The 15,937-nt window shown below is 47.1% G+C and overlaps 1 protein-coding gene across 2 annotated transcripts in view; it reads right to left on the bottom strand.

Annotated features, from left to right (window-relative positions):
• Window positions 1-798: 798 nt before the first annotated feature.
• Window positions 799-15,937, bottom strand: part of CRTAC1 (cartilage acidic protein 1) — a 186,031-nt gene continuing 170,892 nt past the window's right edge. For both annotated transcript variants that reach the window (XM_043984830.1, XM_043984828.1), the window contains exons 10-15: window positions 14,239-14,339; window positions 13,606-13,774; window positions 4,520-4,665; window positions 3,812-3,854; window positions 2,303-2,446; window positions 799-1,521 (exon numbers count right to left, since the gene is read on the bottom strand). In XM_043984830.1, the coding sequence (XP_043840765.1) occupies window positions 1,403-1,521; window positions 2,303-2,446; window positions 3,812-3,854; window positions 4,520-4,665; window positions 13,606-13,774; window positions 14,239-14,339 (722 nt within the window). In that variant the 3' untranslated portion in view covers window positions 799-1,402. The remainder of the gene's footprint in view (window positions 1,522-2,302; window positions 2,447-3,811; window positions 3,855-4,519; window positions 4,666-13,605; window positions 13,775-14,238; window positions 14,340-15,937) is intronic.

Genomic DNA, 15,937 nt, shown 5'->3' with positions numbered 1-15,937 from the left:
AAGACTTATTATTCAAGTATTCTATGTGTTTGGTCCGGCCCCAGAAGGCAGGCTGGTCCTGAGAATCTCCAAATGTTGAGTAGAAAAAAAAATCTGCTATGAGGCCTTTTCTAAAAACTAGGATTGCCAGAGTTCTATTCCTACTTGCTCACCTCCTCTAGGGAAAGCCCTATACACTCACTGCCCAGACCAATTCCTTGCTCATAGTAGGTTCTTAGTAAACGTTGAATTGAATTGAATTACAAGCTCACTATCTCCTCATTCCATAACCCCTTCCCTTGAACTGAACCCCAGCCTCCCTGAAGGGGCACATGCTAGCCTGTACCCAGACTGCCACTATTGTTGTTTGTGCTCAGTGGGGCCCAGGTGGCACCTTGGAATTTGTTGGCATGCCTGCTTGGGCAAAAAATTATAGACCATTGGAGCTGGAAGGGACCCTGAAGATCATGTACTATAACCCTACCATTTCACAGAGAGGGAAACTAAGGCCCAGAGAAGGGAGGTGAGACTTCCCACATTATTTCTACAAGTTGGGGCTGAGGCAGATCTAGAACCCAAGGCTGATGAATGACCGGCATGGCACATATGGCACTTGTGGTATTGTTCATTCTTAGCACCACCGTCTGACCTGGGGGTGATGTTTTCTCTACTCCTTCGCTTGGCTTCACTGTAAAGTATTGTGGAGATAATGGCATCTTGTGACCATTCAGTGGATGGAAGGTGTGATGTAAGCACAAAGTGGGTGACAATATTTCAAGCATCATCTACTGCCCCCGAGGAATTTCACCAGCTCAGCACTAATATCCAGCATACAGTTTATTGTCATAAATTCTCTGAGGGAGGGGCTGGAAGACTTAGCAGATTAAAATTTTAACATTTTCATCAAGAAACCCCATCCCCCCCACTCTCATTGCCACTCTCACCACCTCCACCAGCACCATCCCCTCAAGAAGGTGTTTTCCATTCCAGGGAGTCAGGGTGGGCAAAGAAGAAACAGCACAGGCCAAACCAGCAGGCACATGATACATTATAATGAAGCAAGCAACCACCTGGGAGCCATCTTTGCTAAGGGCAAACTAATAACAAACAAGAGAAAGGTTACAACACGGACTCATACAGATAAACGAGGACTGTTGTGGCTGTTTTGGAAGGGAGGGAAGGAAGTGGGGAGGAATTTCCCTTTCTGTTTTCTCAGAAAACATGCAAAGAAAGGATTCACAAACAACTCTGTTTACAAAAATATTGGTAACTTCCCTTTCCCTTTTCAAAGATGGCCACCCTGCTGTCCATTCAATGACTCTGAGGGAACACTGCAATATCTACTGGGGGTGGAGAGAGAAACAGGCAGAGGGAGAGAGATTCAGTTCCACAAAGGTTGTTAGTCTTTCTTTATTGATGGGAATTAAAGTGCATATAACTGAAGGCAAAGTCCAAGGCCTAGAAAAAGATAGGAGGCCTGAGAGAGAGACTCGGAGATTCTGATGGCGGCAGAGGGGTATCCACCCAGAAAGGCCACTTGTGCTGCAGGAGTGGGAGAGAAAAAAATGAGAGAGAATGAGAGAGAGAGAGAGAGAGAGAGAGAGAGAGAGAGAGAGAGAGAGAGAGAGAGAGAGAAAGGGAGGGATGAAAGAGGAGGAGGGGAAGGAGAAGAGAAATGCCAATTTAGACAGAGGTTAACAAGAGCTAATTTATTTTCCAGGAAGGAAGAAGATCACTGGCTTAATGACAGGAGCACTAGTCTGAGGAAAAGAATTGTAACTCCTCAGTTACAAGCTTGGTCCAGAGCACAGCTCATGGATAGGGGTCCCACCCTGAGAACAAAAGTGCGTGTGGGAGTGGGGTGGGGAGAAGTGGGCTTCTCAGCAAAGGGCAGGGGGGCAATGACTTCCCCAGGAGATGGAGGCCTCATGATTAAAAAAATTTTTTTGTGTGTATTTTTTATAACATTTTTTTTTGGGGGGGGGTGGTTACTGAGGGTTAAGTGACTTGCCCAGGGTCACACAGCTAGTAAGTGTCAAGTGTCTGAGGCCACATTTGAACTCAGGTCCTCCTGAATCCAGGTCTGGTGCTTTATCCACTGCACCACCTAGCTGCCAGGCCTCATGATTTTTTACTGGAGTTTTATCTAGGGAACCCTCAACTTATCTTTTCAAACTAGTAGAAAAGCTGAGGTAGATCATCTTGGATAGGGAAGTTCCCTAGGCAATTCCCAAATCTAAAGGAATCAGTATGACTTTATTTGGCCCATCCCACTCTCTGTTTGTTCTTGGGTTACATTTGGGACTCAATCTCTCCCACTCACCCACGCAAGCTGTGCCATCCTCGTTGGGTTCATAGCCCCGGCTGCACCTTTTGTTTGTTCGGCATCGGTAACTTCCATAGGTATTGACGCACACTGGCTTGTCCCGGGGACACACAAACGGGAACTGGATACACTCATCAGTGTCTGAAAAGGAAGCGAGGAGCCACTCACTGAGCAGGGCAGATGCATGCTAACTGAAGCAACTAGTGAATAAAAATTCATCCCAGGTGGGCACCTTCTCCCTGCCAATCATCCTAATGGAAAAACAATTGTGGAGTGTTGATTGCATTTGAAGAACTCTACAAGGCATCCTAGCTGCCAAGCTTCTATTGTAAGACCTTGGCAACCACTAGGAGCCTGAATGTCACTTTTGCCCTTTTCATTTTTACAATTGTCCCTGAGCCAGCATCTACAGCCATGGCATGTCCTGGTACTACCTCATATTATAATCCCATATCAGAATGGCCTTGACTACCCATGCCAGCATCCAACTGCCCTGTGGGTTCCTTTGCAAGGTGCACCATTGGGCATATACCCAGTGCTCCCCTGTAATGCCTAGCCCAGACTCCTGGAAGCTAGAACAATTCCTGACATGATAAATGCTTGCAGAATTGCATGGACTAAATTCTGCCAACTCTAGTCAGGCTGCTCCTTGCAGCTCTGCCAGACCTGCTCCTGGAGTGACCTTTAGCCTTTTGGGGAGTCACTTTCTTCAATTACCAAAGGAGGGAGCTAGACTAGATGGCCTCTAAGGTCCCTTCCAGCTCTAAGTCTATGAGAATCCATAGGATCAGATGGGCAAGTGCATGATGGTGACACCAGACTCTACCAGACTATGGGACCAGATCCCCTTGCTAATTCCTCTTTATGTAGCCTTTCTGTAGTGATCTCTCCTGCCCCCCTCCTGAAAGATTTTCAAAGCACTTTGCCTAGACTCCTCCTTTGCATTTGACTTTTTGTTTAGTTGTTTTCAGTCATGTCCAACTCTTTGTGATCCCACTGGGGTTTTCTTGGCAAGGATACTGGAGTGGTTTGCCTTTTCCTTCTCCAGGTCATTTTATAGATGAGGAAACTGAGGCAAACAGTGTTAAGTGACCTGCCCAGGGTCACACAGCTAGTGACTTGGTCTCCCTTATAACACAGTTATTTAAAACATACATGCTGTCCTTTACCCCCTCTTCCCCCCCCCCATTAAATTGTAAGCTCATTGAGAAAAAGGTCTGTTTCATATCCATGTTTGCATCCCCACAGTTGGTGCTTAATACACATTTGCTTGGTTTGAACCTGAATGCCAAGATGTGCTCCAGTTAGCGCATCAATTCATTCTTTCCATCATGCCATTTTTTCCTTCCTCTAACACCACATTCCCCCTCAAGGTTCTTCCCACCTCTTCACGAATATCTGGAACTCCTTCTAGATGAGGCCTTGTGTTTTATTTCCCCCAAAAGCTGTTCCCTGGTCACTCCCTTCCCCCAATCCTCTGACCCGTGGAACCTGTTGGCTACTCACCCATGCACCGTCCATTGTCTTGCTGGGAGAATCCTTGGCCGCACTGCATGGTGGGAGGAAGTGGAGACACCAGTGAGCCTCGATGTCCCTGTCCCAGGCCCTCTCTGGTCACAGCACCAAAGCAGCTGCTATCCAGAGCCCAGATCAAGTAGAAGCTGAGCTCAGGTCCAGTGCCTGAAGGCAGCCTCTTCCCTCTTTCCCAGGTCTTTTTGCTCCCTTGTACTTAGACCAATAGGGATTCAGGAGTCCAACTGTTGATACCTCAAGTTCCCGCTCTTTTCCCTTCTCCATAGTGGAATCTATGAGCCGGAATTAGGAGACCCAACTTTTAGGCTTTCCTCTTCCTTCCTTGGCCACCACCCCCAGCCTGCAGGACTGAGGAGAACTGAAGGAGGGATACCCAAGGCTACCACCTCACAGCTGCAGCATAAAGACCAGGAGGGTCAGAACTGCTGCCCTCCAAGGCAAGGGAGGAGCTGCCAGGAGCCCTTCATTTTGCTAAGAGGTTTCATCTCAATTCTGAGGGTCACAAGATGTCCCGGTTAGGAAAGCTTGCTCATTCAGGGCATGAAATGTCTTGGAAACAAGAACTGAGCATCTACATTAGCCATAGACCCATTATAATGGGCTGCCCTCTCTGGCTTCCTTCCTATGGGGCTGTGAGTGTGCTGTCCTCTAGGGAAGGTGGGACCTAGACCCTCTGCCCACCTCCAGTGTTGCTGGTTTGACCGGCCCATCTTCCTCTCGGGGATAGGGGATCTCCAGCACAGAGTTAGTCTCGTTGCTAGCTACCCCTCGGCTCACAACCCTACCATCTGGCCACGTCACCTCGACGCTGCTGGCCTCATCCTGTCCTGTGGAATGAGAAAGGACAGACAAAGCAGAGGAGAGAAGCAGCATAAGATTCATTTCCTGCCCCAAATCATTCTGCTAGACAATCGTCTGGAAGAAGATGTTAAGAGAATAGCAACCAGGTCCTATTTATTTTTAGAACACAGAAAGATAAATCAATCACTAATAAGCATTTATTAAGCACCCACTGGGTTCTAGGCACTGTGATAGGTGCTGAAAGTACAAAGACAAGAAATGAGAATCCCTGCCCTCAAGGAGTTTATATTCTATCCAAGATCTTAGGTTTATAGATTCAGAATTGGAAGGCATATATATATATATATATATATATATATATATATATATATATATATCACCTAACTTGATCCTTACAACCTTGTGACTTAGCTACTACTATTACCCCCATTTTACAGATGAAGAAATAGGCTGGGGGAGGTTAAGATTTGCCTAGGGTCACACAGCTAGTAATTGCATGAGGCAGGATTCTTACTTAGGTCTTCCTGACTCTAAACCCTGAACTTTATTCACTTTATCCACAGAACTTTATGCCTTATTTAGGCTCATATTACCTGATGTGTCTATAGGCTCAAATCTCTTGGGTTTAAAGCTCGCCCTTGTACTTAGCCATAGGACCACCCTTGAGAAAAAGAATCCACAGGGTTGGAAGGATGGGATTATAATTGGCATACCTTCCTAGGGCAGCCTCATGAACCTTGGGAGTAGCCTGAGCTAAGGGGTGAAGGCTGGGGACACACCACAGTCTATATTAATTGATTGGGACATCTGTCATGGTCATGTAGTGACTTCTAGGCCAGCTGGTCCCCTAAGAAGTGAGAGAAATTATTTCTCTATTTTATTAATAACCAATTATTAAATTAGGATCCAATATTTTTCTCCTGTTTCTTCACTGAGGCTTCTGTGGAAGGTCAGCCTCTGAAGGACATGGATGATTGAGATGAACCCTAACCTTTGGGGAGCATGCTCTTCCACCTTAGGCTGGGCCCCACCCAACTTTGGAGACCTTACTTATGTTTAGGGTGTGAACAGAATCCAGTCTAGGAGAGTTCTTACCCCAAAGGAAATGAGCCCCTGTCCTTGTACCCCTCCATTAGAGTTTAGGGTGACCAAACTTAGGAAGAAGAAAACCAACTAGGGCAGCCTGAACAGAGATAGATTCTCTTGCCCAGATTTCTGGAGGTGGCTGAGTCTCATGATCAAGCCAGGTTCTCAGTAGGAGGAGCTGAAGGCTTCTAGACCACCTCCTCATTAAATGTCTACCAATCAGTGTTGATTTTCACTTGTCAGTCATCCCCTTTTACGAAGGTATTTAAGGCATTCTGTATCTCCACTGGGGATCTTTGATGGCTGAGAGAGAAACCACTGACCATCAATTTATTGATTAATTGCTAGCCTAATTAATAAGTTGATTATTTATTACCCAGAAACTCTGTCTCTCTGTTGTTTTCATTTGTCACAGAAGCCTGGGATGTTTTGTCCCTTGCTCAGAGAACCCAAACAGTGCTGTATAGGCAACTCTCCCCTTCTACATCAGCATCTGCATTGGTGAAGAAGCCAAAGGCACCACAAGATCACCCAAGGAGCCCTTTGGGTGAAAGGACAGTGTGAAAGGCGATATCATATTGCCCCTATGGTATCATGAACTCAGCGATCTCCTGAGGGTTACCTGCTGTGGCACCTCACATTCAGATTCAGGAGCTTTCCCTTGCAACTGCAGGGGAACCTTGGTTATCTGAGAAGCAACATCCAGAGTCAGGACGAGTGCTGGGTTTGGAGTCAGGAGGTCTCAGTCTGAATCTTGGCTGGGACATGTACTGGCTGGGTAAACTTTGACGTGATTTGGTGGAAGAAACTCTGGACTTGAAAGTAGGAGAGAATTCCACTCAGGAGAGGCCTGGGAGTCTGCCTCAGGGACTTACTAGTTGGGTGACCATGGGCAAGTCACTTAATGTGTCTGAGACTCAGTTTCCTCATCTGTGAAGTGAGGATCAATCTAACAATCAACAAGCATTTATTAAGTACCAGGGCCTGAGTTGAAAGCATTTTCAGGACCTCTTTGTATAGCATAAAGAAAGGAGTCTCTTTCTTCCTGTCTCCCCTAGCCTCCCACCAGGAAACACATACTGCCCTGTGGAAGGAGTGGGTCAGCATGCCTGGAGTCCAGGGCATCAGGACGTGCAGGGGCAAAGGAACTGGAGCACTGGGTGAGGCAGCTGTTGCCTACAACCTTCTCCGAGGAGATATTGGTTCTGATGGGCCCAAGGGGGCAGTGTCATATAGTGAAAAGAGCATTAGGCACTGGGGGTAGAGGTTGAGGAGAAGATGAGAAAAGGCCTGCAGCACCTGGGGTGGGGCAGGGGTTGAGCTGAGTCTTGGAGGAAGCCAGAAGAAGGGGAGGAAGGGGAACATCCATCAGTGGGAGGCAGTCGGGGCCAAGGCATGGGGTTGAGAGATGGCGTGTCAGGGGTGGGGAGCAGCAGGGAGGCCCGGGTCACTGGATCACAGGCTATAGAAAGGAGGAGGGAGGGCCTTGCTCTGAAGGGTTTTACCCACTGAACAGGACATTTTAGGTTTAATCCTGGAGTTCACAGCAAGTCCCTGGAGATGATTGAGTTGGGGGAAGGACAATGCCTGGGCTCCCATCCTGGCTGGGCTCCTTCCTCCCAGGTGACCTGAGGCCACACAATCTCTTTTTCCTGTTTGGGCCTCGTTTCCTCCTTCATATTCAATTAGAGGAGCATTTATTAAGCACCCAATATGTGCCGGTGTCTGTGCCAGGCACTGAGTCCCTGTCCTCAGGAAGTACCCACTCTATCAAAGAACTATAGCATGCCTATAGATAAAGAGGCACAAGATACAAACGAAGCAAACACTAAGTAATTTTGCCAAGGTTGGGGAGAAAGGGGAATGGTGGGGTTGGACCGGATGGTCCATAGCGCTAAATCCCTGAGATCCCCTGATCCGACAAGCTGCCTTCAGAGTAAGGAAAGCTCCCTGGGAGACTAAGATGAAGGGAGGCCCCGCTGCATCCCCTGAATACAGCCTTAAGTCCAGGGCCCAGGGCGTGCCTCTCCAGCTGCCTGATTGCATGGGAATACAGCTCACCTTGATATTAAGCAGAGGGGACAGGGGAGATCAGGAGCAGCCCTGAGCAGTCTCAGGCACTTACAAAGGACAAAGGCAATTGAGACAAACAGGATTGCTCTTTTCAGAAGAATTAGGAGCAAAGCAGATGGTGGGAATATAGTTGGTGGAATATTTTTGCACTCTAATAAAACCATTTTTACAGGGGAGGGGGGAGGTCCATTGAATTTTCTCTCCTCAAATGAGCTCCAGCCGGCTTAGATACTAACCCTGTCTTACATGCAAAAAGAAAAAAAAATGAGCTGAAAGCCTGGACAAAAGGGGCCTTCGGTGTCAACATCTTTAGGGCAGGCGAGGCTTTCTTATGGATTGGTGGGGGCAGGGAAATGATTTGAGTTTATTTTATTTTATGTGTTGGGTAACAAACAGTCATCCGCCTCCACACAGCAAGGAACAGTCAGGCACCGGAGCTTAGGAGCTGAAATAACTATATAGAATAAAGAATATGTAGTGTTGTGTGTGTTTGTGAGAGAGAGGGGCGGAGAGAGGGAGAGAGAGGGAGAGAGGAGAGAGAGGGAGAGAGAGAGGGGGAAGAGAGAGAGGTGGGGGGAAGAGAGAGGGAGAGAGAGAGGGGGAAGAGAGAGAGGTGGGGGGAAGAGAGAGGGAGAGAGAGAGAGAGGGAGAGAGAGAGAGAGAGAGAGAGAGAGAGAGAGAGAGAGAGAGAGAGAGAGAGAGAGAGAGAGAGAGAGAGAACAGAGACTAGAAAAAATTCTTCACAGGCTGTAAGCAGAAAGCTAATAGATCTGTGATTGGCACTAACTCCAAGAGAACCCTGACATGGCTAGAAATGAGGGCAGAGGTGGAAAACCAGTGAGATCAAAACAGGTTGAATATTGCAAATGAACACACGGGAGAAATAAATTCCCAATCCCAATCTAAGGCAGCTAGAAGTCCCAGAAAGACTGGAGGGGACGGTGACAAATAGAAGCAAGAGGAAATGGGCATCTTGTCAGAGAGAGGTTATCGTCCTTCAGACTCCTCCTACCAAAAGATGCGCTCCCAAGCCCCGCCCTACCCCTCACACATAGACCCCAAGTATTTTGTTATAGGGCTTGAGTATCATGTACAGGTAGATTTAGTTTTGAAGAAGCCAGCTGGGGTACCCCAAGGGACTAGATGCCTTCCAAATGAAGGATGGATTAGAGTACAGAGAAGAAAGGCGGAAAGAGGCTGGGGGGCTTCTGGAGAAGGACAAAACCCACTAAATCAACCAAGCTATGCATAAGGATGAGGAACTGCGGACAGAATGTGGCTTAGAGTCTTCAACGGTGTGAACCCCATGAGGGGCATTCTTGGGCAAGCCATGGCACGCAGAGAGAGCAGGGACAAGATTTAAGTCATGGAAGAGACACCGAGAAGACTGATATGGAAACATGCAGATCCATATGCAAAATACACCTACATGGACAGCATAATACTGACACACAACATGCATTGACCTCATATTTCTACACACACAATGCACGGACACATCCGGCATGCTCACTATGCAACCTGTCCACATTTATAACACATACACATAAAAATATGCATAAATGTATCATTTATATATCTTGCTGGCTTGCGGGGGGAAAGGGAGGGTGGGAGAAAAATTTGGAACTCAAAAAAATCTTTATATGTAATTGGAAAAATATTAAAAGAAATAAAATAATACACTTAAATACACATAAAAATAAAATAGCACACATATGCGCAGTGCACTTGTGACACATGCACAAGACACAACTACACAATACAGTTACATGCATGCTCCTTTACACACCCATTGTGCTTCAAAGAGACAATAGGTTTTGAAACCATTTCTGATGGATGGAGAGAGAAGGAGAGGAAAGGGTCCCAGTCACTCAAGATTTCAAATATCAGACTCAGTCTAACAGTCAGACGGCTGGAGGGTTCCCTGAAGCTGCCCTGGGAGGGCCTAGAGAATCATTTCCATTTCCAGTTTTAGAGATTCCAAAATTTCTCCATAAATTTTATTCCTTCCTTCCTCTGTCTTCCCCTATCCTTGCCATTCCTTCCTCACTGCAATAATCATTCCTGATACTGAACAAATGTCTGGAAATCACAGTTCTCTTTATTGCCAGGCCTGGGTTCCCCCATTTTTGCCTTGGCCTGTCTTGTATTTTCTACTTACCCCCTTTTCAATCTAGGCATCTTTTATTCAGAATCACAACTATGAATTGGGGCACTAGGGGAAAATTCAGTTGAACTGGTGTGTGTATTTGTGTGTGTGTGTGTGTGTGTGTGTGTGTGTGTGTGAGATGGTTGGGAGGAGAAAAGCAGATGTCTAAAGTACTTGTATGTGATTGAAGAAGACTGGAGACAGGGGTCATGGGAGTAGAGGAGGTCGAGGAACTGTGAGATGTGGGCATTCAAAGGAGGCAGGAATTTGGAGAAGAAATAAGATAGTGTGTAAGCTTTGGAGTTTTCTGGGGAGGACGAGTGACCCGCAGCTCTTTTACATGTAAGCATCTTTGTGGAGGCTTTGGATGGGATAGAATGAGCTTTAAGGGAGAGGGGGGTTGCTGAGTGATGGTGCTGGAGGGAGAGTCTGAAAATGGCAGTGGGGAGCAAGGAGCATATTGGCTTCACCTCTTGACCCTGTGTGGGGTGAGAGAAGGAACAGCAGGTTGGTGTGATGTTTTCAGAAGAGAGTTAGGTTTCAGGGAGGTCCAGGAGATGTTAAGGATTTGGGAGGAAGACATCTAAGATGATACAGTGAAAGATGGAGAGGACTTTGTTAGTCATTCAGTCTAACAACTTTACTTTACAGATGATGAAACTGAGGGGTAGAGAATTAAGTTCAAGGTCCCATGTGGTGACGGCAGAGCCGGGATCCAAACTCACATCCTTGGACTCTAAATTTATCTGTTTCCAGTGTTTCACTAAATCCACTCTGTTTCCCATCATAAGAGAGGAAGTTTCTCAGAGGATGCAGTGAAAAGGGGAGAGCAGATGAAGATGGTGATGCAGGGCGGGCCAAGACTGAATTTATTATGAGGGATGGCAGCTGCTGGCATGGCCAGTGGGGAGTCACTTTGGCTACTGAACTCCACTGATAAGCCTATACCAGTATCCAGGCATGTCACCTGACTTGGGACTATGGGTCAGGTGGCAGAAGAGTCAGGCAGCCAAAGGACCCAGAGGGGGTGAGCACCCAGGGTCAGGTGAAGGGTTGGGCCAGTTGGGTAGCTGGTGATGGGAGGTGGGCAGGGGTGGGAAATGTACCACCTAGGGGAAGGAATGCCCCCCCACATCTTGGTGATATTGAGATGGAGTTAGGGTCTGAAATCAGGCTCTGCCCCAGTTGTCTTCTCCAGCTGGAGATGTCTCTGCCCCTAAAGCCCCCTTACCCAATTACTGAGTTCTGGTCCAGAATTTGTCCAGAACCCCTCACCTAGCTCCACTCCTGGCTATCTGGAACCTCCCCCACCCCCAGCTTTTCAGATCCCTCTTCTATACTCTCTTCTCTCATTAGAATCCCTGAGGGTAGGGGTTGTCTTTGTATTGCCAGAGCTTGGCATACAGTAGGTGCTTAATAAATGTTCTGTCCGTCCAGTTATCTCCTGCTGGTTCTGCTTCTGCTTTCATCCATGCTGCTCATGGCTCTTCCTTCCTATGTACCCTCCTGACTCTTTCTTCCAGCCCTAAGCCACATCCTCATCCATCCCAGCATTTGGTCATTTTGAACCCCAAATTCTCTTTGTCAGTCAAAGTGCCAGACCCTGGCACTGCGAGTTCGCACTATTTCACGAGCCCTTTTTGTCCTTCTGTTCTCCCTCCCTTTTACTCTAGGCTTCCTTCCCTTTTCTCTCCCCTTCCCCATCTGCTTCCCTGCCTTCTGTCCTATGAGACTGTCTGGATGTCTCCATCAATCAGGAAGCCTCTGCTCTCTCCCTGCTCTGTGAAAGGAGCGCTCTGGGGATTTATGATGGACCTCACGGCCACTGGGAAGGATACTTTCCACTAGTCTTTGCTTGTGGGAACTGTTGTCTTCTGAGTTGGCTCAGGGGACATTTCAGTTACCAGGCCTGGAGCTGACCTGGAGGGCCCCAACCCTGCCTCAGAATGGCTACTCAGCCTAGCTCACTGAGATGGGACCTGGTTGTTCTGGGTCTAAGGAATATGCTTGGCCTCAGGGTCCATGTGTGTGTGTGTGTGTGTGTGTGTGTAGATTAGTAGTGGGCAGTGTGGGTGTGGGGAGGAGGCATCCATTCCTGGGCCAAGATCACACCCCTTCATCCTTCTTAGCATCTCTTGAATTGTCCCTGCCCATTCAATCCATCCTCAACTTCCAAGGTGATGTTTCTAAAGCACAAAAAGCCCGACCCATGTTACTTCAAAGACCGTCCTCCATTTGGGTCTTCACAAGCTGACTCCTGGCTGCCTCTCCAGCCTCTTCAGGCTTTACAGTCTTCCATTTACTCTGTGATCCAGGTACAATGGTCTCATTGCTGTTCTTCAGTGCTTTGGTGTTGCCTGGAATGCTCTGCCCTGTCATCTTTGCTCATCTCAAGCCTCAGGTCTTCTGCAAAGGCCTTTCCTGGTGCACCCATTGGCCAGTGCCTTGCCCTCTCATACCACCTTCTGTCTCCTGATAGCTTATTTATATAATGTCTCTCCCATTTCTTTTTGTTTTTTGTTTTTTTTTTGAGGGCAATGAGGGTTAAGTGACTTGCCCAGGGTCACACAGCTAGTTAAGTGTCAAGTGTCTGAGGCTGGATTTGAACTCAGGTCCTCCTGAATCCAAGGCCAGTGCTTTATCCACTGCGCCACCTAGCTGCCCCCATGTCTCTCCCATTTCAATGGAAGAATTCCTTGAAGGAGTAGGAGCCATGTTTTTGTCTTTCTTTGTACCCCCAGTGCTTAGAACAATGCCTGTGTATACAGTAAGCAATTAATAAACACTTGCTCAACTGGCAGAGCCCACAGAACTATGGGGGGACTGCAGGACTGGCAGGAAGGGACCCTTTAATTTCTTTTTTGCACCAAAGTGCCACCACTGTTTAGGGGAAAATATAGTTGAGGAATGATTGACAATTGATAACAGAATCTAAGCTTTCCAGAGGTGGGGTGAGCTGACTTAAGGGGCAGCAGGTTCTCCTTCACTGGAGATTTTGAAATTGAAGTTGGATGACCACTTGTCAATGACAGCAATTTTTATACCTGGGACAACCACTACAAACCACAGCTAGGGAAACTACAGTATGAAGTGCATGTAATGTGGTAGGTATATAGAGCAGTGGGAAAACTGCAGTGCTAGGGGTGGAGATCAAACCAACCCCATCTGGTAGCTTCCGATGCTAACTAATTATTCTTGCTAACTAGATGCTAAACTCTATTGTTTCTATGCACAAGTACTGTCAGCACCCTTCAAATTCAGTGCCTTGGGTCAAAAGACCCCACTGCCTTGCCTTAGTTACAGCTCTGGTCTGGTTCACAGTAAGTGATTAATAAATACTTTTTGATTGATGTTGTGGAGGTCATCAGGTATGAATTGGAATTAATTGCCTTTGAGGTCCCTTCTAACAGAGATCATAGAGGTTAAGTGACTTGCCAATGGTCATATAGCCGGCACGGAATTGAGACTGGAACCCAGATCTCTTCTGACTCCAAATCTAATATACTTTGTACTCTATCACCTTTGTTTCCCATGACTTCTAGGCTAGTACATCAAGTGGCTGCCTCATCAGGAAAATTCCCCCACCTTCAGCCCTGCTCACTCTCCAGGCTGAACCCCAGATCTCACTCAGTGTTACGCAAAGTTGGTTTGGACTCACCCAGGCCAAAATGTGCCACTGGTTCCATCTCACACAGGTAGCCAGAGCCACCATCGATGATCCTCAGGTGAGCCCCACTCTTCTTGGTATAAAGCACCACCTTGGCCCCCCTCGCAAAGGCGCCAAACTGGGTCCGGGGCACCACTCGAAGCCAGTTGTTTTTGAATCCCTGGGGGTGGGTATGGGGGTGGAGAGAAGAAAGTCCAGTTATCCTCAGAGGAGTAAGAGTGGCAGCAACCAAAGTGTCAAGATAGCCACAGGGCCCTGGTAGGGGGACCCAAGAGAAGAGTAAGGAAAAAAGAGGAGAGAAATAGGGGAAAGAAGGAATGGGCAAAAGAAAAAAAATGGACCGAAGGAAGGATTTAGGGAAATGGAGAAGAGCAAACTGAGGACACACTGGAAGGAAAGAAAAGGACAAGAGCAGAAAGCATGGTGAGACAAGAGGAGAAACAGGAAGGAAAAGCAGGAGGGAGTGCTCCTGGGATTTCAGAGTCTGAATGTATTGGACTTTCCCCTTAAAGTCATTGGATTGCCCTGAGTTGGTCCAGAGACCATCATTAACTCTTTCTCTCCCACTCACCCCAGGGTCCCAGGGTCCCAGGGTCATCTCTTGGTCTGGAGCCTCTTACATACCTGGTTTCCCCGGAAGACAGACAGAGGCTGTGCCATGGACTCTCCATGAGACAAAATCAAGTCCAGCATTCCGTCTCCATCAAAGTCTGTCACCACGCCCCCTGTAACAACACAGACTTAACTTCTTGTCTAGGCTGGGGAGGCCAGAGCCAAGAAAGGTTGAGCCTGAAAGCCCACCTCCTAAACCCTAAAGATGGTGTATAAAGGGTGGGGCAAAAGAAAGTGGCACCAGATAACTAGCCTCTAGAGGTCCTGCTTCTGATCCTTTTTGAGGGATTAAGGGTCCCTTTGAAATAACTGGTTTGATTTCCTGCCCTTGTGTCCTTCCTGGTGCAACTACTTAACCCCCCACCTTCATTCTGGATTAACTCTACCCTGGATTCTGGGACCAATTTGACCCTCTAGGCTAGGAAGATGTAAGAGTCTCATGAAGGGGCAGCTAGGTGGTGCAGTGGATAGAGCACCGGCCCTGGAGTCAGGAGTACCTGAGTTCAAATCCTGTCTCAGACACTTGACACTTACTAGCTGTGTGACCCTGGGCAAGTCACTTAACCCCCATTGCCTCAAAAAAAAAAAGAAATAAAAAAAAAAAGAGTCTCATGAAGACACAGCTTCAGTCTCAAGTCAGCTTTGTTGGTGGTGCTGCTCTGATCTTGTACTTGATTTGTTCTACCTGGCCCTGGCCTTGGAGTGGGGGGATCTATTGGATGTGAAATCTACCTACCTCCCACTGCATGGTTTAACCTTTGGGGGTAGAAGAAGGGCTGTTTGTGGACCATACTAGCAGAATGGATGGAGAATGTCAACAGAACCATTAAAAACCCCAACAACCTCATAGGCTTCATAAGAGATTGCCAGAGAGCCACCAATACCTTTAGGAGACAAAGAGATTAATCTACCATTCACAAGTCACCAAAAGGCTGTTGACTTTCATAACCCCAACCCTTTGACCTTTTATTGCACATCTGACTCAACTGGTTTTCTTGCCTCCAGACTCTTCTCTCTCCAATTTATCCTTTCCATAGTCAAGGTAATCTTCCTAATGAACTTCCCTGATCCTCTCCCAATTTATTTGAAAATCCTCAATGGCTCCCCATTGCCTGCTGAATTAAATATCAATTCTGATCCTGACATTCAGTGTCCCATATAATCTGGCTTTGACCTACTCCTCCAAGTCTTCCCTCACAAATGATGCAGCCAAAGCAAACTATTTTACCCCCTATTTCTGCCCTCTAACCACTCATCTGCCCTTACTCTCACTGTTCACCTGTCAGACTGCTTTCCTTATTTCAAGGCTCAGCTCAGGTGCTAGTTCTTCCATGTAGCCTTCCCTGAAACCCACTCCCTGGTTCTCTTGATAAAAGTGAGGTCTCCCTCCTTTAATGTTTTATACACTTTGCCTGGAAATTCCTTTATGTTTATCACTCTCCCCTCTAACATGGTTTCTTGCCTCTTTCTTCTCTTTGATCATAAGCTTCCTGAGAGTAGTCTATGTCATATCTAGCTTTGAATCCCCACAGAGTGCATTGTAAGTGCATAATACATCTTTGCTAAAGTCTATTGGTATCGCTGGCTGTAAAATGACCCTTTGTTGGCCCAAGCTTCAACTCTCTTTCTTTCATTGGTTGATTTCTAGGTTCCATGTATTGACAAGCTGCTTAGCTGCCAAGGTTATTTTCCTATCCATGGTACCCTCTCC

This window comes from Dromiciops gliroides, chromosome 2 (genome assembly GCF_019393635.1).
Source record: "Dromiciops gliroides isolate mDroGli1 chromosome 2, mDroGli1.pri, whole genome shotgun sequence".
In the NCBI taxonomy this organism is placed as follows: domain Eukaryota; kingdom Metazoa; phylum Chordata; class Mammalia; order Microbiotheria; family Microbiotheriidae; genus Dromiciops; species Dromiciops gliroides.
This window is presented reverse-complemented; position numbering and strand designations above follow the sequence as displayed.